At 38.6% G+C, this 27,363-nt stretch overlaps 1 protein-coding gene across 1 annotated transcript in view; it reads right to left on the bottom strand.

The window, feature by feature from the left end:
* The window catches only part of VAV3 (vav guanine nucleotide exchange factor 3), a 414,102-nt gene that overhangs the window by 73,179 nt on the left and 313,560 nt on the right, over positions 1-27,363 (bottom strand). The window contains exon 20 of the mRNA XM_065907662.1: positions 9,130-9,266. Coding sequence (XP_065763734.1) covers positions 9,130-9,266 — 137 coding nt within the window. The remainder of the gene's footprint in view (positions 1-9,129; positions 9,267-27,363) is intronic.

Here is a 27,363-nt window from a genome sequence, read left to right as displayed (position 1 = left end):
CTAGGAATTGAACCCACGTCTCCTGCATTACAGGCAGATTCTTTACTACTGAGCCAACAGGGAGGCCCCATTTTCTCTTATGATATGGAGTTAAATTAGAAATTAAAAACAAATGTACCTGGGAAATCCCAAATACCTGGAAACTAAATAATGCACCTCTAAATAACCCATAAAAAGAAAGTGAAGGTGAAATCAGAATATATTCTGAACTAATTCAAAATAAAAATACCAAATAAACATACCAAAATTTGGGGGCGGGCAGCAAAAGTAGTACTTAGAAAATTAAAGTGCTAAATGTCTGTATTAGGAAAAGTTATCAAATCAATGAGCAAATATTCTATCTTAGGAAACTAGAAAATTAAAAGCAAATTAAATTCACAATCATAAGAAGAAAAGATGTAATAGACTAGTTCCAGGTATGTTCGCTGTAAGCATTTTTGTTGTAAACATTTTTGCCACATAACTAACTAGTCATAAGGCAACTCTGCGACAAAGATAATATAACTGGTTGACAGTTTTTGGACTGTTTCAACTGGTTGAGATGTGTTAAACTTTTCTAACACATCAGCAACTGTTAATGATGACCCTGTCCAGCTGACAGATGATGCCGATTTGCCCCAAGAGTTGTTTCCTATTTTGAAGCACACTACATTAGAGGAGAAAGGCTGAGGATCTCAAAGGTAAAGAGTTGAAACGACATTTCCCCTAGAAATTTGGAATGTCTGCCAACAGACATGTGACAATATACCAAGAACCAGCAACCGTTCAGAAGCTTTCACAATACAATATAAACCTCAGGTATAACAAACATGCATCCTATTGTTTGGAGACTGATCTCTTTCCTAATGAAGAAAGAATTTTTTGTGAAAAAATAAAAAGTGTGATGCCAAACAAGGGGAAAAATCAACAAATATATATATATATATATATATATACACACACATATACATATACATGAATATAATGAACAAAAAGAATGCAAGCAAGTGCTTAGGGACAGCTCACAACATGAGTCTACTACACACATTTTACTTTTCATTTTTTCATGTTTTATGGCAAGAGTGCCTTATGGCCAATTAGTTATGAGGCAAAAATGATTGTGGCAAAGATGCTTAAGACAAAAATACTAGACACAAACCAGACCAGAGCTGAAATCAATGAAATGGGAAACAGAAAAATAACCGAGAGAACCAGTGAAGCTAATTCCTGGTTCTATGGAAAGATCAACAGAATTCATAATAGTTACAGGCATACCTCATTATTGTACTTCACTTTACTGTGCTTTGCAGATACTGTGTTTTTTTACATATAGAAGGTTTGTAAATGGCAAAGGGTTGACATGGCAACCCTATGTCAAGCAATTCAGTCAGCACCATTTTTCCAACAGCATTTGCTCATTTCATGCATCTGTGTCACATTTTGATAATTCTCTCAATATTTCCAATTTTTCCATTATTATTAGATTTGTCTGGTGATCTGTAATCAGTGACCTTTGATGTTACTACTGTGACTTACTGAAGGCTCAGATGATACCATTTTTTAGCAGTAAAATAATTAAGGTTTGATTAAGATATGAACATTTTTTTAAACATAATGCTAATGCACACTTAACAGACTATATAGTATTATATAAACATAACTTTTATATACACTGGGAAACTAAAAACTTTGTGTGACTTGCTTTATCACAATGGTCTGGAACCAAACCTGCAATATCTCCAAGGAATGCCTGTAGTTAGACTGACCAGAAATAAAGAAGTCACAAATTACCAATTGCAAAATTGAGAGAGATGACACCGCATATTCTACACACAAAATACCAAAGCTCCCTCAGAATGAAATGTATAACCTAGACAGACATGTATTTACTAAAGAAGTTGAATTTGTAGTTTTAAAAAATCTTGGAGTTGAATTTGTAATTTTAAAAAAAAATCTTCCTACAAAGGAAACTCCAGGCCTAGATAGTTTTCCTGGTAAATTCTATAAAACACTTCATGAAGAAATAACAGTAATGATTCTTTCAGAAAATTTAAGACAGTAGTTCTCAATTCATTCTTTGAGTATTAAACTATTGTCAAACCCAGACAAAGACATTACCAAAACATAACAATAAAAAGGACAATATATCATTTGTAACTGGGGCTTATCTCAGGAAAGCAAGATTAACATCTGAAAACCAATGTAATTCACCATATTAACATAAAAGAAGAAGTATAAAATCATTTCAGTTGATGCAGGAAGGGCATTTGACAAAATCTAACATCCAACTTACGCAGGACAACTACACAAAAAAGGTCTTAATGACTCGAATAACCCTGATGGTATGATCACTCACCTAGAGCCAGACATCCTGGAATGTGAAGACATCTGGGCCTTAGGAAGCATTACTACAAACAAAGCTAGTGGAGGTGACAGAATTCCCAACTGATCTATTAAAATTTAAAACGCTAATAGATGATGCTGTTAAAGTGTCGCACTACATATGTCAGCAAATTTGGAAAACTCAGCAGTGGCCACAGGACTGGAAAAGGTCAGTTTTCATCCCAATCTCAAAGAAGGGCAACGCCTAACGATGTTCAAATTACTGTACAATTTCACTCATTTCACATGCTAGCAAGGTTATGCTCAAAATCTTTCAAAGTAGGGTTCAGTAGTACGTGAATCACGAACTTCCAGATGTACAAGCTGGATTTTGAAGAGGCAGACAAACCAGAGAACAAATTGCCAACACTCGCTGGATCGTGGAGAAAGCAAAGGAATTCCGGAAAAACATCTATTTTTCCTTCATTGACTATGCAAAAGCCTTTGACTGTGTGGACCACAATAAACTGCAAAATTCTTAGATAGACTGGAATACCAGACCATGTTATCTGTCTCCTGAGAAACCTGTATGTGGGTGAAGAGGCAACAGTTAGAACCAGACATGGAACAACAGACTGGTTCAAAATTGGGAAAGGAGTATGTCAAGGCTATATATTATCACCTTACTTATTTAACTTATATGCAGAGTACATCATGTGAAATGCCACCTGGTTGAATCACAAGCTGGAATTAAGATTGCCAGGAGAAATGTCATCAGCTTCAGGTATGCAGATGATATCAGTCTAAAGGCAGAAAGGGAAGAAGAACTAAAGGGCCTCTTGATGAGGGTGAAAGAGGAGAGAAAGTGAAAAAGCTGGCTTAAAATTCAACAATCAAAAAATGAAGATCATAGCACCTAGCTCCAGCACTTCATGGCAAATAGAAGAGGAATAAGTGGAAGCAGTGACATCTTATTTTCTTGGGCTCCAAAATCACTGCAGACGGTCTGCAGCCATGAAATTAAATGACAACTACTCCCTGGAAGAAAAGCTCTGACATAATGTATTAAAAAGCAGAGATATCACTTTGCCAACAAGGTCCACATAGTCAAAGCTGTGATTTTGCCAGTAGTCATGTATGGATGTGAGAGGTGGACCATGAAGAAGGCTGAGGGCCGAAGAACGGGTGTTTTTGAATTGAATTGTGGTGTTGGAGAAGATTCTTGAGGGTCCTGTGGATAGGAGATCAAACCAGTCAATCCTAAAGGAAATCAACTCTTAATATTCACGGGAAGGACTGATGCTGAAGCTCTAATACTTTGGCCATGATGCAGAGAGTCGACTCACTGGAAAAGACCCTGGTGCTGAGAAAGATTGAAGGCAAAAGGAGAAGGAAGTGGCAGAGGATGAGATGTTTGATAGCATCACTGACTGGATAGACTGGAATTTGAGGAAGCTCCAGGGGAGTACAGAGGAGTCTGGCAGGCTACAATCCATGGGGTCTAAGAGAGTCAGACATGACTTAGTAACTGAACTGCAACGACAAACAACAACATCAAACATTCATTACTGATAAAAACTCTCAGCAAACCAGGACTAGACGGAAATGTCCTCAACCTGATAAAGCGCATCTACAAAAACTGCAGATAACCCTATACCTAATGGTAAAGGGCTTAATGCTTTCTTCCTAAGATAAAAAATAGAGCAAGGATGGGGACTTCGCTGGTGGTCCAGTGGCTAAGACTTTGCCTTCCAATGCAAGAGGCACAGGTTCAATCCATTATCAGGAAAGTAAGATCCCACATGCCACACAGTGCAGTAAATAAATAAATAGATAGAGAAATAAAGCAGGGATGCACTTTTTTTTAAACTACCTCCATTCAACACATGGCAGGAAGAAGACATAGAAGGTAGCCACATGGCAAAGGAAGAAAAACCTGTTTATTCATTTATAACCTGATTGTCTTTTTAAAAAAAAAATCTGCTGGGATCTATAGAAAAAAAGCTACTAAAACTAATGTGAGTTCAACAAGGTTTTAGGATAAAAGATCGATTTACAAAAATCAGTTTATTTCTATGTATTAGCAATAAACAGTAGAAATTCAAATTTTAAAACTACCATTTACAATAGCATCAAAATGACACCTGAAACAATCATAGATAAGTATGACACAGAGTGTGCATATCTTCTGCTCTGTACAATGACAAAACTGCTGAGAATTTAAAGACCTAAATAAATGGAGAGACATACTACGAACAGTAGTCAGAAAACTCAACATTGTTAAAATGTCAATTCTCCAGTACTGATCTACAAATACAATCCAAATCAAAGTGCAAGTAAGCTTTTATTGGTGAAATTTTCAAGACATTCTAAAATTCATGTGAAATGCGAAGCCATAACATCTTTGGACAATAGAAAACACATGGAGGACTAACACTAATTTCAAGACTTACTAGTAATTGCAAAAATTAAAATATCATTATAATGGTATACAGATGAAGAAAGCGACCAGTAGACCAAAGATACCAGAAACAGAGCTACACAGATACGAATGGTTTTCTACAAAATGCAAAGGCAATCCAGTGAAGAAATGATTTTCAACATATGGTGCTGGTGACAAGAGTCCCTGGTCACATAGTGGATAAGAATCCAGCTGCCAGTGCACGGGACATGGATTTGATTCCTGGTCCAGGAAGATTCTACATGCAGAGTAACTAAGGCTGTGCACCACAGTTTCTGGGTCCACATGCAGCAATTACTGAAGCCTGCAGCTCTAGGGCCCACAAGCTGCAACTACTGAGCCTTTGTACTGCGGCTGCTGAACCCCACTTGCCTTAGAGTCCATACACCCCAATTACTGAGCCCGAATGCTGCAACTACTGAAGTCTGTGCTCTGCAACAAGAGAAGACACCACAGTGAGAAGCCTGTGTGCTGCAATAAAGAGTAGCCCCTGCTCACCAAAACTAGAGAAAGCCTTTGCAAAGCAATGAAGACCCGGCACAGCCAAATAAATACATAAAATCATTTTAAAAGAACAAACAAATGGTGCTGGAACACACTGAATCCATATGCAGGAAAAAAAAAACCCCTTTAATTATCATATATAAAAATAGCTCAAAATGGATCATAAACCTAAATATAAAACTTAAAACTATAAAGCTTCTAGAAGAAAATACAGGGAAACATCTTTGTAACCCTGGGGAAAGAAAGGATTTCTTAGATATTTACAATGCTCATAGTGTGATTCAAAAAGAACAAATTAACAAATTGAGCAGCATCAAAAGTAAACACTTCTGCTCTATGAATAACATTATTAAGATAATAAAAAGGCAAGCCACAGGGTAGGAGAAAATATATGGAAAGAATCTAATTTATCAGGGATTTGTATCCAAAATATATGAGACTCTCAAAATTCAATGATTAAAAGCACACAACTCATTAAAAAATTTGACAAAATATTAGAACATCAGTGAAGTTATATGTATGGTAAATAAGCACAGAAAAAGATGCTTAATATCAGTAGTCAGGGAAATGCAAATCAAAACAAATAGATACCACTACACATCTGTTACAACAGACAAATCTAGGAAGACTGACCATACACAACACTGGTGAGGATATGCAGCACCTAGAAGTATCTTATACAGCTGGTAGAACTGTAACAGGATAAAGTCAGTTAGAAAAACAGTTTGGTAGTCTCTTAAAAAAATTAAACATATATCTAATTATAATCTCCTTTCACTATTCAGTATCGTAGGGCTTGCCTGTGCTCAGATTATAAAGAATCTGCCTGCAGCTCAGGAGAGCTGGGTTCGACCCCTGGGTCAGAAAGATCCTCTGGAGAAAGAAATGGCAACCCACTCCAGCATTCTTGCCTGAGAAATCCCATGGACAGAGGGGCCTGGTGGGCTACAATCCATGGGGTTGCAAAGAGTCAGTGACGACTGAGCGACTAACACTTTGACTTCCAGTATTTACCTAAGAAAAAAGAAAAGTATGTGTTCCTACAGAGACTTATACTTAAATGTTCAAGCACCTTGTTTGTAACAGCCCCAAACAGTAGTAACCTGAAAGCCCCTCAACAGGCTAATGGATAAACTGTGCTATACCCATACCTAGGATAATCAGCAACAATAAAAAGAACTTATTTCACTTGGCATTATGTCACTCAAGTTCATCCATGTTTTTTCATATGGCAGCATTTCCCTCTTTTCAAAGACTGAATAGTATTGCCCTATGTTATATAACACATTTTAATTTATTCAGTCATCCATTGATGAATATTTAGATTGCTTCCAAGTCTTGGCTATACTCACGTAAGGAACCAAAAATTGTAAAATTCATAGAAGCAGAGAGTAGGATAGGGGTAGCCAAAGCCTGGGGGAATGAGGAGATGCAGAAGTAATCAAAGGATATAAGTTTCAGTTATGGAAGATGGGTAAGTCCTAGAGTTCTACTATACAACACAGAGTTTACAGTTAGTAATACTGTACTATATATTTAAATATTTGCTAAGAAGGTAGACCTTATATTAATGTTGTTAATCACAAAATAAATAAAGATAGGATAGGAGGAAACTTTTAGATGTGATGGGTATGTTTATGGCATAAATTGTGGCAATAGTTTCAAGAATATGTACTTATCTCCAAACTCAAGCTGCATGCATTGAACACGTACAGCTTTTTATATATCAATCAAACCACAATAAAGTAGTTTTAAAAAATGATAGAATGTTGTGGCTTCCCTCATAGCTCGGTTGGTAAAGAATCCGCCTGCAGTGCAGGAGACCCTGGTTCGACTGCTGGGTCGGGAAGATCCCCTGGAGAAGGGATAGGATACCCACTCTTGTATTCTTGGGCTTTCCTTATGGCTCAGCTGGTAAAGAATCTACCTGCAATGTGGGAGACCTGGGTTTGATTCCTGGATTGGGAAGATCCACTGGAGAAGGGAAAGGCTATGCAATCCAGTACTCTGGCCTGGAGAATTCCATGGACTGTATAGTAGGGTTGCAAAGAGTCAGAGGACTGAGTGACTTTTCACTTCACTATTGTTAAACAAAGCAACATGGTTTAATCTCAAGATAATTATATTAAGTAAAAGGAGCCATACAAAAAATAATATGTACTATACAATGTCTTATATAAAATTCTGAAAAATGCAAACTCATAGTCTGAAGGCAGAACTGTGGTTGCCTGGTGGGGTCAAGGAAGGGCATGGGGGAGTGGGTTACAAAGGGCATGAGGGAGACCAGGGGTACGGGGGAGAGGTTACAGAGCAGCAAAAACTCTGGGGCTGATCTTATCACCTTGATTGTAACAATGCTTTCACTCATATGTACATTTGACAAAACTTATCAAATTCAACTGCACTTTAAATGTGTGCCTTTAATTATATATCTCAGAGTTGCTGTTTTTTAATGGCATTAGTAATCCAAGTAGGAATAGTTTGTGTAGGAAACTGCATTACAAATAGGACATAAGGAGGCAGAGACTGAGTGCAGACTACTTTCTCAAGAAGCTCATCAGCTTTGGGAACAGGAGAAGGAGAAGATGAGAGGGAGTGGAAGATTGACATAACCAGACAAAAAGTGGAGTTACATGTATTTTAAGCTGGGAGGAGCCTGAGCACATTTACATATTTATAAGCTGTAGAAAAGGAGCCAGTGGAGAGAATGAAATTGAAAATGTAGCGGTCAAGAGCCAACTGACATAATGTGAGGATGGAATATCCAAGAAAAAGATAAGTCTTGAATAAGACAAATCTTATGTATACACAAGCAGGCATGTTTTGTGGTTGGGTTGGGAAATGCAGGAGTGGATAGAAGAGTTAAGAGTCTGAGTCTGTGATTCTCTTCCTTTTCGGGGGAAGAATTAGGTATGAGAAGTTTAGGATACTTAAGAAGGTTGCTAGAGCTCTAGAAAAGCTACTGGCTATGGAAATTGATAGGTGGTTGGAGTTAACTGTTAACTTAGGGGCATTCTTCTGTAACAAGATGGCAGACAATAAGATGCTTTTGTGCAAACAAAGTAGCTACCATTTACACATGCACATGATGGATTATTATCCAACAATCCTTTTCTGCTCTATCTTTACCCCTAGAAAACTTCACTCACGTGCTAAGCATTCTGTTGATCCCACTCTTTTCTCCCTCAATTCACCACAGACTTTTTTTTTTAAGCTCCTTAAGTTTGTTGGAAGGTATTTCTAACATATGCATGAAAATACAGAATAATTTAATGAACAGCAATGTTCTACCATCCAACTCTGTTCCATCATTACACTCTACCATATTTACCTCATTTAACAAAACCCTTGAACCAAAGCAGGCTAACTGGACAAGAGAGATTTCATCACCAGCAAACATTAACATCTTCGCTCACTTGTGACAAATTACTTATTTTGTAAATAATACCCAGAGCACCTCTGATAATTTCAGGTATTACTGTGGGTAGATACAATTGGCCAGCAATGGCCTCTGGCAAGCTAGTTGGTAGTTCCCCTGAAGTAAAGCGCTAATATGTTAGAACTGTGTGAATTTGATCATACCCAAAGTCCTGGGTTTGGAAAAAATGCTGTCAACACATGAATTTTTAATACAAATGATAATTCTGATTCAGAGCAATGATACTATTTTCTTTAGTGTTCTAACACTCATTGCCACTTCAGCATTGGTAAATTTGAGGGTGGTTAATAAAAAATATTTTTCCTCATGTCATGTAAAATTTGTGAAGCTGAAAGCATGCAATCAGTTCTAAACACAAGAGCTTTGGTCTCCAAGAAGTAATAAATCATCTGTTAAATCTAAAACACTGTAATGTGAACGGTACCTGCCAAAACAGACTGTGTGCATCTCCTCTCAGAAGTTCAACTGTATCCCCTGCCTGAATGTGTAATGGGGGTCCTTCATGAAGAGCGGGGGGCGGCGTTCCACTGTAGTTCCTAATAGCCTGCATCTTTGGTAAACCTGAAAATAAGCAACACAACTCTTAGGATTATGAAAATAATAAAGTGTGAAATCCAAATGTACTTCTAAAAAAAAAAAAAAACAAAGCCATTAGGAACATTAAAGAGTTTTAATAGCACCAAGCCCAAGGAAACATACGAGGTAACCACAATGGAATGCTTTTCAAGTTTCTCATTATTTGAGATGGTAATAAAATAAGACACATATTTATCCCCTGATTCCTTATACATTTTTCCTCTCCCTCACCATCAATCTCTTTTTAGTTGAAAAAATATTTCTCTTTCAGCTGATGTCTACTTCATAAAAAACACATCACGTACAGTTTAATGGAAAAGAATCAATTTTTTCATCAACTCTGTCCTTTCTGCCTATTACTTTCCTCTTGGGCACTGGCTGATTTCATCACTAAGGAAGCTCACCCTTTCTGTGTATGTATCACATTGCCCAGTATAAGGCTCATATCTTAAGGTTATCTTTGTAATTCAAAACAAAACGGTGATGGATGTGCCACTGCAATACTTAAGACATTTATATGGAGAAATTCTTCAGGCTCAAATTTAGGCTTGCAAAACAGACCCAATAAAGGGAATGTGTCTAAGCCAATAGTATCAACAGTACTTGAAATACTGATCTAGGCCTTTTCTTTCTATTTCTTGGAATGGGCAATGAAGGCCTCAGTTCGGAATTTCATTTTTGTGAACAGCAGCTTCAACTGCACCCAGGCCTGACTGCACCGACACGGCTTCCAAATGCACCACATCCCAGTCACCTTTTCATCTGGAGGTGAAACTGCTCCTGCCAACAAGGCTGCGCAAAACATGGTATCTCTTGCACACTGAAGGACTTAAGCTATTGCTTATTACACTTCAAGACTTTTTATTCTAATGATTAAACATAGTGACACTATAACTGGCTGAAATTGTTGCACTAGTAGAAGAGGGTGAATGACCGTCATTCAGTTCTAAGTGTCCAAGTTACCTCAAAAGGACCTCTGTGTCTATACGAAATGCTCCAGCAAAAGGTTGAATAAAGTCCCCAAAATCATTTCTTAATAACCACCCAGCAGGGGATGAGGAGAAAACAAGTGTGGCTATAAACTAAACAGAACTGATAAGTTTTATTCAACACTTTCTTATCAGCCCGGTCGATCAGAAGACAGAAGGGCTGAAAAGCAACACGCCCTGCACCCCATTTAACGGCTGCAACTGCCGAGACGTGTTTTGAGTTGCCACATCTCCCCTTTGCTTCAGTTCTTGTGCCACAGAACCCCGAAGCGATGACTTTGATCCCACATCTCTCATGGAGTTTCCCCACCAGATGGTAGAAAGGCGGTGGCACCCTTAAACAAACAACAGACATTGTCTTTTCCAAAATGAGAGAACTGTTCTCGGTCAAGTGTTTATCAGACTCACTCTTAACATACTACACCTGAGTGTGTGTGTGTGTGTGTATTAGTCACTCAGTTGTGTTCAACTCTTTGCGACCCCATGGACTGTAGCCCACCAGGCTCCTCTGTCCATGGGATTCTCTAGACAAGAATACTGGAGTGGGTTGCCATTCCCTCCTCCAGGGGATCTTCCCAACCCAGGGATTAAACCCAGGTTTTCTGTATTGCAGGCAAATTCTTTATCATCTGAGCCACCAGGGAAACCCATACTTCAGTACAGAAAGCTTATTTTACATTTTTTATTAAGATACTGTGGTTAACATAAAATGAGACCTAAACATCCCATGCACACCAAAACAGATTTAGAAGTTTAATAGATGGGAGAAGATGCTAAAATAGAATTTTTCAAATGCAGCATGGTTTGCATGATAACTATTCCATGTTGAGGGGCCAGAGTAAGCCTTGGTTTGCAGTAAGCCTCAGTTTTACTGAGCATTTCTAGGGCAAGAAAGGCATTTTGTTCAGTAGGCTCCCTTGATAATTTTGTTTTTATGTCAATTTTTAAATAAAGGCTGAAGACAAAACGGAAAACTTTTTAAACCTGAAAGAGCTGATGTGGCCTTAAATACTGGGACCAGTTGAATGACAGGAAGGGCCCTGGCCTTCACTGCAATTCTCTCTGTAGACAAAGATCCACAGGGACAAAAAGAAGCAGTGCCATGTGACAAATGGTGGGAACAGCAATTCTCTTATTGCCGATATGCCCAAGTTACTCATTCTCAAGAAGAAATGATTGAAAATGCATAGACTTAAAAAAAATACGGAACACTTCATGAATTTGTGTGTCATAAGAAAAAATTAAGTTTCATGACATTTCACCAACCCTTTTGTATAGGTTATGGATTAAAATCCAGAATGCCCAGGCTATACAAAAAGGCTGTGGAATAGGTATGGAGCAATGTTGAATTATCTATGCTTTTCAATGGACTAGAATGCTGACAACATATGACCTAGTAAAATCATAATATTTAAAATTGAAAATAGTACATATATTAATATACTTCAGTCAAATAATGAGACCTAAGTACTAGTCTTAGGATTTACTTTGGACTAAGCAGTTAGAACTGGACATGGAACAACAGACTGGTTCCAAATAGGAAAAAGAGTATGTCAAGGCTGCATATTGTCACCCTGCTTATTTAACTTATATACAGAGTACATCATGAGAAACGCTGGGCTGGAAGAAGCACAAACTGGAATCAAGATTGCTGGGAGAAATATCAATAACCTCAGATATGCAGATGACACCACCCTTGTGGCAGAAAGTGAAGAGGAACTAAAAAACCTCTGATGAAAGTGAAAGAGGAGAATGAAAAAGTTGGCTTAAAGCTCAACATTCAGAAAACTAAGATCATGGCATCCGGTCCCATCACTTCATGGGAAATAGATGGGGAAACAGTGGAAGCAGTGTCAGACTTTATTTTGGGGGGCTCCAAAATCACTGCAGATGGTGACTGCAGCCATGAAATTAAAAGACCTTTACTCCTTGGAAGGAAAGTTATGACCAACCTAGAAAGCATATTAAAAAGCAGAGACGTTACTTTGCCAACAAAGGTTCATCCAGTCAAGACTATGGCTTTTCCAGTGGTCATGTATGGATATGAGAGTTGGACTGTGAAGAAAGCTGAGCGCCAAAAAATTGATGCTTTTGAACTGTGGTGTTGGAGAAGACTCTAGAAAGTCCCTTGGACTGCAAGGAGATCCAACCAGTCTATCCTGAAGGAGATCAGTCCTGGGTGTTCATTGGAAGGACTGATGCTGAAGCTGAAACTCCAGTACTTTGGCCACTTCATGCGAAGAGCTGAGTCATTGGAAAAGACCCTGATGCTGGGAGGGATTGGGGGCAGGAGGAGAAGGGGACGACAGAGGATGAGATGGCTGGGTGGCATCACCTACTCAATGGACATGAGTTTGAGTAAACTCTGGGAGTTGGTGATGGACAGGGAGGCCTGGTGTGCTGTGATTCATGGGGTTGCAAAGAGTCGGACACAACTGAGCGACTGAACTGAACTGAACTGAAGCAGTCTTTGGAATGATGGACTTGGTTTTCATAGTCTTGTTTATTCCTGATTTTTTCATTTACTCTATTTTTTCTGCTATTACTTTCTTCGTGGTTATGAGCTTCATTTGGGGAGTTGATTGGGTAGCACACAAGCACAGGGTATGGTGCTTATCTCATTCCATTAAACAAAAATTGTGTGACCCTTGCCAAGAATGTGGTTGAGCCCAGGTAATAGTCAAAGGAGATTGCTACTAGTCTGAATTCAGCCATACCTGATTTGCAAGATATGTTTACTTGACTCACATGCTTTTCAGTGGGATGAGTTATAAATTTATAGTATAATGGAATTTATATTTTTTGGCCACTTGTTAGGATCAGCTTTGGCTATTTTTTTCTCATTGGTCAGCACATCCCGTTTCAGGGTGACCTGTCAGGGCTACAGGGCTATAGAGATTGAAAAGATAAAAGGAGTGAAGCCAGGGCACAGTGACACAGTGAAATCTGACAGTCTGCCCCTTGCCTCCGATGCCTGCATGAGGAGGGATTCTGCAGTACTAGTGGGATGAATGGTTGCTTTCCAAAAGGCCCTTTTGTATTCCTTTCTTTTATTAAAAAACAAGACAGTGACATTGCTAAAAAGGCAAAAATAATCACATTAACTGATAGATAAAAATGAAATGAAAATAAGAGAGGGAGTGGGTTAAACTTCATGTCAGCACTCAGCCATCAATATAATTGCTGACATAATCTACTGCAACAGTAGGCATCCACACCTCGTAAATGAGATCAAGAATGGAGGAGAAATTGGATTTACAGATGCTTATATTTCGAACAGTCATTTAGTGTTAATTTAGTATAGGTTTTCTTCTCCCCTTATAAAATATCCCTGACAGGTTTTAACCTCTGTTTAAAAATGTTCAGGACAGAACATTCACTACACACGTCCCCGTGACAGCTCAGTCATTGTTGCATATAGTGTATGAACAAGCTCTATCTGAAATTTACTCAGAACTTTCTCTAACTTCTCTCCATTGACCTGCCTCCTTCCATCTGGAATTATGCTGAAGAAGGCAAATCTCCTTTTTATAGACTAGACTTTCAAAATTTGTTCAGGCTTAAAATCCCTAGTTTCTTATTTAAAAAAAAAATGAAATTCTTATTTTCCTTTGGTTATCCACACTTCAAGGGATTCTGAGATACAAAATGGGATAAAACTACAAAAGCAGAACTGTAATTTCCCTCACTGATATGGACCCATCAGAAATAAGTAGCTAAATGTTATTCTAAAAAAAACTGATTAAAACATATAAATTCCATTATATGATAACTTATAACTCATTGCAGAAAGCTACTTTATTCTTCTCAGGTAACATTGATGTAATAGTTGTTTACTTTCTTTCTATTCTAGAACTGAATTTCTAATGGATATCTTGGTATAATTACAAGGCCACTCATCAAAATCTGAAAAGTTATATTGAAACTACCTTCAGATATTAAATGCAAAATCATCATATGTAATGCCAACATACACAGTTGAGCAATCATGGGGTTTCCCAAAACTTTATATAATCAATAATCTTTATCCAAGGGGATATCATTAAAATGGCTGAGACAAAATAGATCTCCTTCCAAATATTTAGTTATTTCAGCTTGTTTTATTCCCTTCAGCATATGCTTTGCTATATGGCAAACTGTGTCCTTAATATAATACATAACTTGTAGACAATTGTGCCCTTTAACTTTTGTTCATATTGGCAACTATGCTTAGTCTAAAATCAGACAAGGACCCCACATCATTCTTATGCAGGAAGAATTAGCAAAGAGAAGAATCAGAAATATTAAAATGATGGTTTTACTCCAGTATCATCATGGGGTTCTGGTTAAATAAAACTGAAGCCAATGTAATTACGTGGAATACTGCTGCTGCTGCTGCTAAGTCACTTCAGTTGTGTCCGACTCTGTGCGACCCCATAGACGGCAGCCCACCAGGCTCCCTCATCCCTGGGATTCTCCAGGTAAGAACACTGGAGTGGGTTGCCATTTCCTTCTCCAATGCGTGAAAGTGGAAAGTGAAAGTGAAGTCGCTCAGTCGGGTCCAACTCCCAGAGACCCCATGGACTGCAGCCCACCAGGCTCCTCCGTCCATGGGATTTTCCAGGCAAGAGTACTGGAGTGGGGTGCCATTGCCTTCTCTGATGTGGAACACTAGAGTTTTCAAAAACAATACAGAAGTATTTTTAAAATGGGGATCTGAAGCAAGGTTTCCTTTCAGATCTGAATTCAATACCAGTAAGAGTGACATATACCAAGAAAGGATTTCAAGTGTACTTTTTAAAAAGAAGTTAATTCTAGGTAGAATTCTATTGGAAAGTTGCTAGATATAAACTATTTCACTGATAATTTTCACATAAAGCCTCAATGAAATTAGCCTACTGTACCTTTATCAGCCACTGTGGCTTCTGAGAAGAATGATTGCCACAGCAGCGATCAGTATCTACTCAGGAGGCTGATATCACAGCCCTAATGCAGTGGGCTTCCCCAGGGCAATAACTTAGAGCTGAGAGTTGTGTGCTAGATAAATGAGCTGTCCATAATGTGCTGGCCTTTCACCTCTGAGGCCTAATTTAAAATCTAAACACTGGCACATTAAAAAAATAACTAGTTTTGCAAGATGTCAGAGGATATGGTTGGTTTATTCTGGGAAACTGATCACAAGCATAACATATTCATTCATTCCTAAATGTCTCAAGCACTCCTAGGTGCTGGGCATGGTGGTCTGAGAAGGGAGGAAGGCCAAACTTCCCACCACAAAAAGCCTATAGTTCACTGAATATACAGGTAAACTAACACAACAACACAATCAGGCAAAGGCTCTTGGTCAAGGGGAACTTTTTCCAAATATGCCTATTAATAAAATTTTGAGGGAATTGTTTTGGTAAGTCTTCAGTTGTTCTTGTTGTTGTTTAGTCACTAAGTTATGTCCAACTCTTTGTGACCCCATGGACTGTAGATGCCATGTTCCTCTGTCCGTGGGATTTCCCAGGCAAGAATACTGGAGTGGGTTGCCATTTGCTCCTCCAGAGGATTGTCCCAACCCAGGGATCGAACCCACATCTCCTACATTGGCAGGCAGATTCTTTCCCACTGAGCCGTAGGACCCTGAAATATGTATTTCATCTTTTCTGTAAGTGTCCTATGTGCAGTTTCCAATTCCTAGACAGGTGAGGGAATTACATTCTCCTGGGGACAGGCGCAAGCACCATGACTAACATCTGCACTGTCTGGTATCTTGCCAACTAAATCCTCTTTACCATCTAGGCTCTTACTGACACAAGTTTACAACCGCCCAGCAGGTCTGATGATCAGATTGAGTCAACTGAGCCGCCGGCAAGTGAGGCAGACTGGGCTGCTGGACTCCCCTGCCCATCACACCTTCCAGGGCTCTTCCCAGGGAAGCAATGCACTTTCATTCATTTACTGCTCTTTATGGAGGAACAAAAGGAGCCTTATCATGGAAACCATCTGTTACAACAGAAGTAGAAGATTTGGTGGGGGAGAAAAAAAACACTGGAAACTGGTCTAAAGAACTAATTGTTCACAGAGGGAACACTCCCCATCAATGATTTCGAAAATTTTCACTCAGAGAATCCTGCTTTACTTTTGTAAACAATGGTGAGTCAAATGAAGGAAGCAGCACTGTCACTGCTCATATGAAAACAAGCATCCAACAGGGAAACTTTCTTCCGACTTTATAAACACTGACTAGTCACTCTTTGGCACTATCTATTGAAGTATTAGTAAATGAAGGGTGAAAGATATAATGTCTTTTGGAAACCTCTTCCATTCATTAAAAAGGTTTTAAAGCCTACCAATTATAACAGAACTGGAAAATTTCATGTGTTATTTTAAAATCCATGCAAATTTAACACTCTGTTCTATTGAATCAGTATGTTTTAGCGACCAAAAAAATTAGGTTTCCCAAAAATCATTAAATAAAATCAAAGCTCTAAGAGCACATGCCATTTGTTAGGCCCCTAGAAAACAATCACTAGTAGGGGTAGGAGGAGAGTCACTTGAGGAACACAGTCTCAGGATCTTCTTTAAAAACAGAAAAAGAACACAGTTACACAACTTCAAGTTAAGAGCTCTGTCACCTAAACCAACCACCTCAGTTTCTACCTTATAAAACTCTTAGACTGGCCTCCTAGTTCAGTCCTCTAGGCTGTAGCTAGTCATTCTCTGCAACCTACAGGTAACAAGACCATTCAGGTATGACCTAAATCAAATACCTTACGATTATACAGTGGAAGTGAAAAACAGATTCAGGGATTAGATCTGATAGAGTGCCTGAAGAACTATGGACAGAGGTTTGTGACATTGTATAGGAGGCAATGACCAAAACCATTCCCAAGAAGAAGAAATGCAAAAAGGCAAAATGGTTGTTTGAGGAGGCCTTACAAATAGTGGAGAAGAGAAGAGACGTGGCCTTACAAATAGTGGAGAAGAGAAGAGACGTGAAAGGCAAAGGAGAAAAGGAAAGATATATCCATCTGAATGCAGAGTTCCAAAGAATAGTAAGGAAAGATAAGAAAGCCTTGCTCAGTGATTAATGCAAAGAAATAGAGGAAAACAATAGAATGGGAAAGACTAGAGATCTCTTCAAGAAAATTAGAGATACCAAGGGAACTTTTCATGCAAAGATGGGCACAATAAAGAACAGAAACAGTATGAACCTAACAGAAGCAGAAGATATTAAAAAGAGGTAGCAAGAATACACAGAACTATACAAAAAAAGTCTTAATGACCCAGATAATCATGATGATGTGATCACTTACCTAAAGCCGGACATCCTGGAATGTGAAGTCAAGTAGGCCTTAGGAAGCATCAGTACGAACAAAGCTAGTGGAGGTGATGGAATTCCAGTTGAGCTATTTCAAATCTTAAAAGATCATGCTATGAAAGTGCTGAAGCTAGTATATATGTCAGCAAATTTGGAAAACTCGGGAGTGGCCACAGGACTGGAAAGGTCAGTTTTCATTCCAATAACAAAGAAACTCAATGACAAAAAATGCTCAAACTACTGCACAATTGCAGTCATCGCATACATTAGCAAAATAATGCCCTAAATTCTCCAAGCTAGGCTTCAACAATATGTGAACTGAGAACTACCAGTTGTTCAAGCTGGTTTTAGAAAAGGGAGAGGAACTAGAGATCAAATTCCCAACATCCGTTGGATCATAGAAAAAGCAAGAGAATTCTATAAAAACATCTACTACTGCCTCCTTGAGTACGCTAAAGCCTTTGTATGGATCACAACAAACTGTGGAAAGTGCTTCAAGAGGTGAGAATACCAGACCACCTTACCTGCCTCCTTCCTGAGAAACCTATATGCAGATCAAGAAGCAATGGTTAGACCCAGACATGGAACAATGTACTGGTTCAACATTGGGAAAGAGTATGTCAAGTCTGTATTATTTTCACCCTGCTTAGTTAACTTATAAGCATAATACATCATGTGAAATTCTGGGCTGGTTGAAGCACAAGCTGGAATCAAGATTGCCAGGAGAAATATCAATTACCTCATATACGCAGATGACACCACCCTTACGGCACAAAGAGAAGAACTAAAGAGCCTCTTGATGAAGTGAAAGAGGAGAGTGAAAAAGTTGGTCTAAAACTCAACATTCAAAAAACTAAGATCATGGCATCCGATTCCATTACTTCATGGCAAAGAGATGGGGAAACAATGGAAACAGTGACAGACTTTATTTTCCTGGGCTCCAAAATCACTACAGATGGTGACTGCAGCCATGAAATTAAAAGACGCTTGCTCCTTGGAAGAAAAATTATGACCAACCTAGATAGCATATTAAAAAGCTGAGACATTTCTTTGCCAACAAAGGTCCATATAGTTAAAGGTATAGTTTTTCCAGTAGTCATGTATGGATATGAGAGTTGGACCATAAAGAAAGCTGAGTGCCGAAGAACTGATGCTTTTCAACTGTGGTTTTGGAGAAGACTCTTGAGTCCCTTGGACTGCAAGGAGATCAAACCAGTCAATCCTAAAGGAAATCAGTCTTGAATATTTATTGGAAGGGCTGATGCTAAAGCTGAAGCTCCAATACTCTGGCAACCTGATGCGAAGAACTGACTCATTAGAAAAGACCCTGATGCTAGGAAAGATTGAAGGCAGGAGGAGAAGGGGACTATAAGAGGATGAGATGGTTGGATGGCGTCACTGACTTGATGAACATGCGTTTGAGCAAGTTCTGGGAGTTGCTGATGGACAGTGAGGCCTGTGTGCTATAGTCCATGGGGTCACCAGGAGTCAGACACAACTGAGCAACTGAACTGATGAACTGAGAGAATAGGTCTTCTGATACCAACTGATAGGTATTTGTGGTATTTGGGAATCATCTGAATCCCTGCTGGGTATAAAGTGTTCTCCTGAAGAGCAGAAAAAGAGGAGAGGAGCTCTCTTCAAGTAAGACTGAGAGCTCCCAGTGGGGTTGGGTGTGTTGTTTTGTGCTGGGATGGGAGCTGCAGTCTATGGGGTCACACAGAGTCGGACACGACTGATGTGACCTAGCAGCAGCAGCAGCAGCGGCTTTGATAAGTCAGTTGGTAAAGAATCACCTGCAATGCAGGAGACCCTGGTTTGATTCCTGGTTTGGGATGATCTGCTGGAGAATGGATAGGCTACCCATTCCAGTATTCTTGGACTTCCCTTGTGACTCAGCTGGTGAAGAATCCACCTGCAGTGCAGGAGACCTGGGTTCAATCCCTGGGTGGGAAGATCCCCTGGAGAAGGGAAAGGCTACCCACTCCAGTATTCTGGCCTGGAGAATTCCATGGACTGTATAGCCCATGGGGTCGCAAAGAGTCAGACACGACAGAGCAACTTTCACTTGCACAGCTTATCAATGGAGTTGAGATTTCAAACTGCCCCAGGCTCAGATTAATCTTATAATTTACTTGAGGACAAAACATGTATGCTTTAAAAAAAAAAAAGATAAAAAGGTGTCTTCTATGTCCCTCTTGTTCCCTTAGCTGCAAAGCACATTGTAAATTCCCAATATATGAAGATTTACAAATTGCATCCAGATACATATATTCATTGTATAAAAACTTTTATGCCAGATTTCCCTTAGATTAATACTTTCCCAGTATGCATTTTAATTGATTTGCAAGAGTTTGAATAATTAGTTACGACTTTGATATACTGAAAAACTGCTTCACTTGTATTCTGTACCTGGCTCCTTCAAAGAGATCCCCAGAAGTCCTAGGCAAATGACCTAGCAGTTTGCAGACCAGCAAACTACATTTTATTCTAAAAAATGTAGATATCTCTATAAAGAAGGCTTCCCAGGTAACACTAGTGGTGAACAACCCCTGCCAATGCAGGATATGTAAGAGATGTACGTTCGATCCCTGGATCAGGAAGATCCCCTGGCGGGAGCGTGGCAAACCACTCCAGTGTTCTTGTGTGGAGAATCTCATGGATAGAGGAGCCTGGTGGGCTGCAGTCCATGGCATTACAAAGAGTTGGACACCATTGAAGCCACTTAACACAGTACATATGGGAGCTCTCTAAGATTTACTAAATTGTAGGAAGCAAGTAGTAACTCCCACTATTGTAGGTGAAGACGGAGCCTTGAACTCAAACAAAACAAAACAAAATTATCCTTGACAGACTGTGCAACTCCTAGTGCCTAACATGTCCCCATGCAGTTCTGTGGGTTTATGGACAAGTGGCCTCATGTAGTTCTTTCTACAGTAAGTTATTATCATATAAGCCACATCATTCTGCTATTCTGACCACACCCGAGTGGCTCAGGGATGGTGAATAAAGGCCAGGTTGCAATGAATAGAGTGAATAGGTGAGACACCAGTTGCTGAAAAGGAGGCTTGAAGGGAGACTCTCCAAGGAGGCAGTCCTCAGTGGAGGATGGGAAACAAGACGGTCTGTTTGCTCTTACAACACAAAAGCAGGAGACACATACAAGTCAGCAGGGAACAATGGTTTCTGACTTCAGAGAAGAAGAGGTGATTGGAATTACTAGTTTCCAGAATGAGATTCTTCCAAAGCCTGCTGTAATTTTCCCCTTTGTGGAAAGTACTGATATCTGGAGTGAGGCTCTCTTGGGCTGTTTTCTTAACCTCCAAGCAGAAACCTCCATCCCATGAACAACTCTGTATGTTTCTTTCTTGCAACCACATATACACTATCAAGTGTAAATAGTGAGCAGTTGCTGTACATCACAGGGAGCCCAGCCTGGTGCTGTGTGATGACCTAGAAGGGTGGGATGAGGGGGAGGATCAAGACAGAGGGGATATAAATATATATAATTATGACTGATTTGCACTGATGTACAGTAGAGACCACCACAACATTGTAAAGCAATTATCCTCCAATAAAACAAAAATCCAATCCTTAAAGGATATCTAAGGAATAAGATAAAGTAAAAGTAAAAATGATTAAGGGCAGCTGCAATAACCTAGTTTCCATTCTTTGTTCTATGAGTTCATTCATTTATTCAACAAATATTTACATATTATTCATCATGTGCTGCTACCGGCTTAGCCACTGGGCTTGCAGTTATAAACAAGAATGAGCTCATAAAGCTCGTATTTTAGTGGAAAAGATAAACATAAAAACCAATGAACAAATGAAATAATAACAGAGAAATTTCATAACAAAGAGTTTAGGGAAAAGTACTGGATTAGCGAGCGACGAAAGTCTGTGTGTGTGCAGGGAGGAGTCCGTTTCTTTAGAAGGTGATCAGGACAAACATAAGACCTGAGGAAAAGGCAGTGATCATTTGGGGCTGGGGTGGGTGGAGATGGTTAGAGTGTGGAAGGTAGTAATTTAACAATCAACTGAAACAATAAAGATGAAGACTCAGGAGTAAGCTTGAAGAGAAAGAGAAATGGCTAGTAACATTGCATGAAATCAACTGATAAAATTGATACACGCAGTCTTGAGGGTCTAGCCTGCTTCATCACTCCTTTCATATAGCATCCTGTTGAATTATTTGAAATTCATTAGATAGGTAAAGGGCTTACAACCTAGATAGCATATTGAAAAGCAGAGACATTACTTTGCCAACAAAGGTCCATCTGGTCAAGGCTATGGTTTTTCCAGTAATCATGTATGGATGTGAGAGTTGGACTATAAAGAAAGCTGAGTGCCAAAAAATTGATGCTTTTGACTGTGGTGTTGGAGAAGACTCTGGAGAGTCCCTTGGACTGCAAGGAGATCCAACCAGTCCATCCTGAAGGAGATAAGTCCTGGGTGTTCATTGGAAGGACTGATGCTGAAGCTGAAACTTCAATACTTTGGCCACCTCATGCGAAGAGTTGACTTATTGGAAAAGACCCTGATGCTGGGAGGGATTGGGGGCAGGAGAAGGGGACGACAGAGGATGAGATGGCTGGATGGCATCACCGACCTGATGGGCATGAGTTTGAGTAAACTCCGGGAGTTTGTGATGGACAGGGAGGCCTGGCATGCTGCAATTCATAAGGTCACAAAGAGTTGGACACGACTGAGCGACTGAACTGAACTGAACTGAGATAGGTCAAGTTCTCATTAACACGCTGCCCTTTCTTCCTGGCATATACATTTTGTTGTCTGCACACCCATCTTACATCCCATGGTGGGTAGGAATGGGGGAATCTAACTTATTTCTCTCATATTTTAAATATGACTTCTGCTAAGAAATGTACTAACAATCTCCCAAGTGTGATTTAAGTGCCCCAAACATATGCTCCCTTAGACACTCAAGCTTTCTGCTTCAATACCACTTATTACACCAAAATTATTTATCTAGCTAGTATAAAATATAAATATTAGACAATAAGCATCTTCCTGTGTAACTGTTTTTGTAGAGTTTATGTATTAGACTATGATCACTTTGGTGACGAAGACTGTCTTCTTTATCTTGATGAACTCTTTTGGAAGAAAGAAAGAAAAAGTTAGCTATCCTCTCCCCAAAGCCACACTTCCAAATACACACACACTGAATTATACCCCAAAACAGCTCTCCAGTCAGCCATTTTTTCCCATTTTATTTCTTCCTCCTATTCAAACCTAAGGTTTCAAACTAGTCTTTCCTCACTTCCCACTGCACTCAGTATTAAATCTGACCTTCTTTCTGGCGTCTGCCCACAAAATCATGTATTTTGAGGCCACTGATAGCTCTTCAATCTCATCCTGTTCCAACCTCATTCTCTTGCTCACTGTTTTCCATCTTGCTGACCTTTTTATAGCTACTTAAACACTCTGAGCAGTCAAGACAGTCTACATGAGGAACCCTAATTTATATTTCTACAGCTATTCATTTGTTGTATGTCTGCTCTCTTATCATTTGATTTTTGTACTTGCCTGTTTGTATGATAAAGATAATTTTCATAATATTAGTTTTAATAATAAAAATATTCAATTTTATTGAATAAACTACCACAATCTTTACTTGTGACTTGATTTTAAATTGTATTTGTTTGTGCTTTTATCTATATCAATATGCTACCTATAACTGAAATTTTGCAGAAATAAAATGATTTTTAAGGTGAAAAACTGCCAATATATTTCTTAAAAGTCCTTAATAACGACTCTCTTAATAATTCATAGTCATCCTGAGTATCTTGCATCATTTATGGGAAAAAATACTTTTTATTCCTATGCTATCAGTTGCTTAATCAGCATAAAGATAACACAATTTCTAACATAAAAAATAGCATATACTTTCTCAAACAGTCTGACCTCGTTTCTTCCTTCCCCAGTTCTTTTCCATTATTCTCTTTTCTCTTGACCTCCCACCTTCCTGCAATTCCTTTCTTGAGTAGTAGAGAGCATATTCAGTTGCATGCCCAAATATTCTGATGTGTGCAGACAGGGTTCATTGATTTATAAGTTAAAATGAAGAGCATGTACTTCCAGCATGAAGAGCTGGAATTTCTGACTGGAAGTTTCAGAAAAAGCAAATGACTCTAGACCATCATTTCAATGTGCTGATTATCTCTTTAAGAGGTCAGGGGGCCCTGTAGGTCAGAGACCAACAATCAACATAGCTACATAAAAACATACATAAATCGAACAATCTCCTCACCCTTCATATTGACATTCTTGTGTAATAAATTAGTAAAATAAAATAGGAAAAAGGACAATTAGAGGAGCCAACTCCTCTTTCTAAAACGGCACTAAACTGAAATTAATAACTTGGAAGAACTTCTAATCTGCTAAGTCTTTATAAACTGTTCTGAGTCCATTTTCAAATTCTGAAAATCCACAGCCATGACAATATCTGATTGGGAACTCTGAGGTTAGTCTCTCCCCTATTGTATACCTTGATTTTTTTTCCTTTTTAAATTTCTCCTGAAATAAAATTCAGTTCAGATAGAAACATATCATTACAATCGTATGAATTCAGATGTGAACAGACTGAGTATAAATGTATCTGTTTGAAATCAAATGAAGAGATAATTATTACACGAACCAGCAATGTTTCATAGGAGCAAGCTGGATTTGTACCTTCATTTTAATATTGTAAAATTTCTTTTGTTTGGGCTTCCCTTGTGGCTCAGCTGGTAAAAAAAATAAACCCGCCTGCAATGTGGAAGACCTGGGTTCGATCCCTGGGTTGGAAAGATCCCCTGGAGAAAGGAACAGCTGCCCACTCCAGTATTCTGGTCTGGAGAATTCCATGAATTATAAAATCTATGGGGTCGCAAAGAATCGGACACAACTGAGCGACTTTTACTTCACTTATGACTGGAGCTACAGATCAACAACCACCATAGTGGAGTGGGTTGCCATTTCCTTCTCCAGTATCTACATAAGAATGTAAATAAAATGAAACCATTGTCCCATTCTCAGGAACATTGCTTCTTAACACTATAGCAAGAAGAGAGGGCTTCCCTTGTAGCTCAGTCAGTAAAGAATCTGCCTGCAATGCAGGAGACCTGGGTTTGATTCCTGGGTCAGGAAGATCCCCTGGAGAAGAAAATGGCAACCCACTCTAATACTCTTGCCTAGAAAATCTCAAGGACAGAACAGCCTGGCAGGCTACAGTCCGTGGTCTCTCAAGAGTTAGACACAACTTAATGACGAAACCACCATAACAAGGAGAAGGAAAGATAACAGAAATCACACCAAATTGTGTATTCTTTTGAAATGATAATGTTCTAGCAGTGGAAACACTGCAAACTAGCAAGGGATATTATTCTATCAAAGAAGGGTCATAGGATAATTTAGTGAAACATTTTCATTGACATATAAAACAACTCAAGTCCAGTTGCTTATAGCTAGCTACAAGGAAAAAAAAATGGTGTTTTTTCCAATAGCAATTTGTCACCCAGGGAAGGTGACTTAAAAAAAACGGGGGGGGGGGGGAAGATTATGGAAGGATCATATATGATTATTTCAGATTTCAATACTTGTAATTAATAAATCACTATCTTTTTCCCAAGAAAGCCAGGAAAGAATCAGATTCAAAATGTTCCAATGAGAATGATAATTATGTGCAATAGAAGACCCTTCAAACTATTATAAGAAGTTCAGGGATTTCATTTAAAAATTTCAGTAGCTCAGAAGTTACCACACTGAGAGTATATATTCTGTCTCCTTCCTATAAATTGACAGAGAGTAATAAAAAAATTGAGGTATTAGCCTATAAACTTTTATCCTCTATAATTTTTCTATTTAAAGTATTTCAAATACATGTGGAATACTGATTTTAGAAATACTGGGGGGGTTTTTTGGCCCTTCAAAATCTTAGTTTTTTTTTCTCCCTCTCCTATCAATTCAAAAGCCATTACTTCTCTTACCAGTCTTTATTTTCTTCTGTTCTTACTTTCCTTAGTCATATTCTCTCCTTAAATTTTTAGCTTCCTATCTTTTATCTCCTACATAAAGAGCTTCTTTCATCAACCATAAATACCAAAATTATGTTATGGTTTCAACTTGTTCAAATTAAGCATAATAAGCTATGTAGATAGTTAGACACCATTGCTTCTAATCATCTGAAAAAATGGAAAAAATTAAATGAAACCTATATCCTAAGGGTATAATAAAAATATAAAAGTAATAATTATTAAAATGTAAACCGTGGACTACAGAGAAAAATATAAATGTTAAAATAATATTATGCTCCAAAGCTATGAATGATCTGGTAGGAAGTTACAGCTAAACAGAGGACTGTGCAAAGGAAAGACACATTGAGATAGAGTGTTTTGTTTTGCCCCACTTCTCAAAAGATCAGAGATACCGAACACAAAGTTCACATGCAGTTACAGTTCCCCAAAACACCTGAATACAGCATGTACTAATATGGCTCATAAAGCTAAAACAAAACCACTGACCTCTCATTAACTTTATGTATCATGAAAAAATATACTCCTAAAGATGACCCTCTCCTGAGTTCTTGGGTACAGTCTTGATCGTTTCACTTCGATTTTTCTTGCTTCTCAATTAAGACAAACTCCTGCAGAATAATGAACAAAACTTCTCTTTCCTTGCCAACATCCCAGTGTTCATCCCAAGGTAGAAATGTGATATGCACTAGGTCGAGTCATAGGAATTGGCTCCTCTTGACTGTTAAAGGACAAAAAGGCAGTTTCCTATGGCTTAACCTAAATGTGCCAAAATGATTCTTTCAAGGCACATGTATTGACTAGCTAATATTAATGGAGTTGCAGCAAAAAGCCCTGCTTAAGCTCAAATATGACTCAAAGCAGGCAGAATTTGGGGTAGAAAAAACACTTCATGAAAATTTATACTTGGGCATTGCCTCTGTGGAGCAACATTAATTAGTAACATTGTTCAATAAATTCAATAAACATTTGTTCAGGCCCTTGTTCCCATCTATCCTGGAGTCATAACTCTTGAAAAACCTAGTTACAGGATTATGTTCAGGTTTCAAGAGTAAGGATATCCTACTTTGCCCTTTGAAGCTAGAGAGTATAATTTGAGACAGCACAGTCCCTATTTTTTCCTGCAAAAAAATTTTCCCTCTATATAGAAAAAAAAATTATTACAAAACCATAAAATAATTTGTCTTTAGAACAGAGACTGCTTAAATCATTCATCCTGTTTTATTAACTTCAAGCACAGTGCTTGGCATGAGGTAAAAACTTGGTAATAAGTAATTTAATTTTCAGGAGAAATTCTTTTGTGTTAACTTTAAAACAGACATATATGGTAAAACCAAATTAATATTTCTTCTTCCTCTTTTCTTCAAGGATTTAATAATTTATGATATTTGTTCTTAAAATCACTTTGATTTAACTTAGAAATAGAAACTGTGGCAGTAATTTATGCATTTTAGTTATCAAATTTAATTAAACATCCAAAGGCTTTCCAGGTGGTGCAGTAGTAAAGAATCTGCCTGCCAGTGCAGGAGATACAGAGATGTGGGTTTGATCCTTGGGTGGGGAAGATTCCCTGGAATAGGAAAAGGCAACCTACTGCAGAATTCTTGCCTGGAAAACTCCATGGACAGAGAAGCCTGGTGGGCAACAGTCCATGGGGTCACAAGGAGTCAGACATGACCTAGCACACATATCTCTCTCTGTCTCTCTTAATTAAACATCCAAGAAGACATGGTAAACACAAAGCTAAAAAAAAAAAATAAATCCAGCATGTCCAC

The sequence above is a fragment of the Muntiacus reevesi genome, chromosome 1 (assembly GCF_963930625.1).
Source record: "Muntiacus reevesi chromosome 1, mMunRee1.1, whole genome shotgun sequence".
NCBI classification, from domain to species: domain Eukaryota; kingdom Metazoa; phylum Chordata; class Mammalia; order Artiodactyla; family Cervidae; genus Muntiacus; species Muntiacus reevesi.
This window is presented reverse-complemented; position numbering and strand designations above follow the sequence as displayed.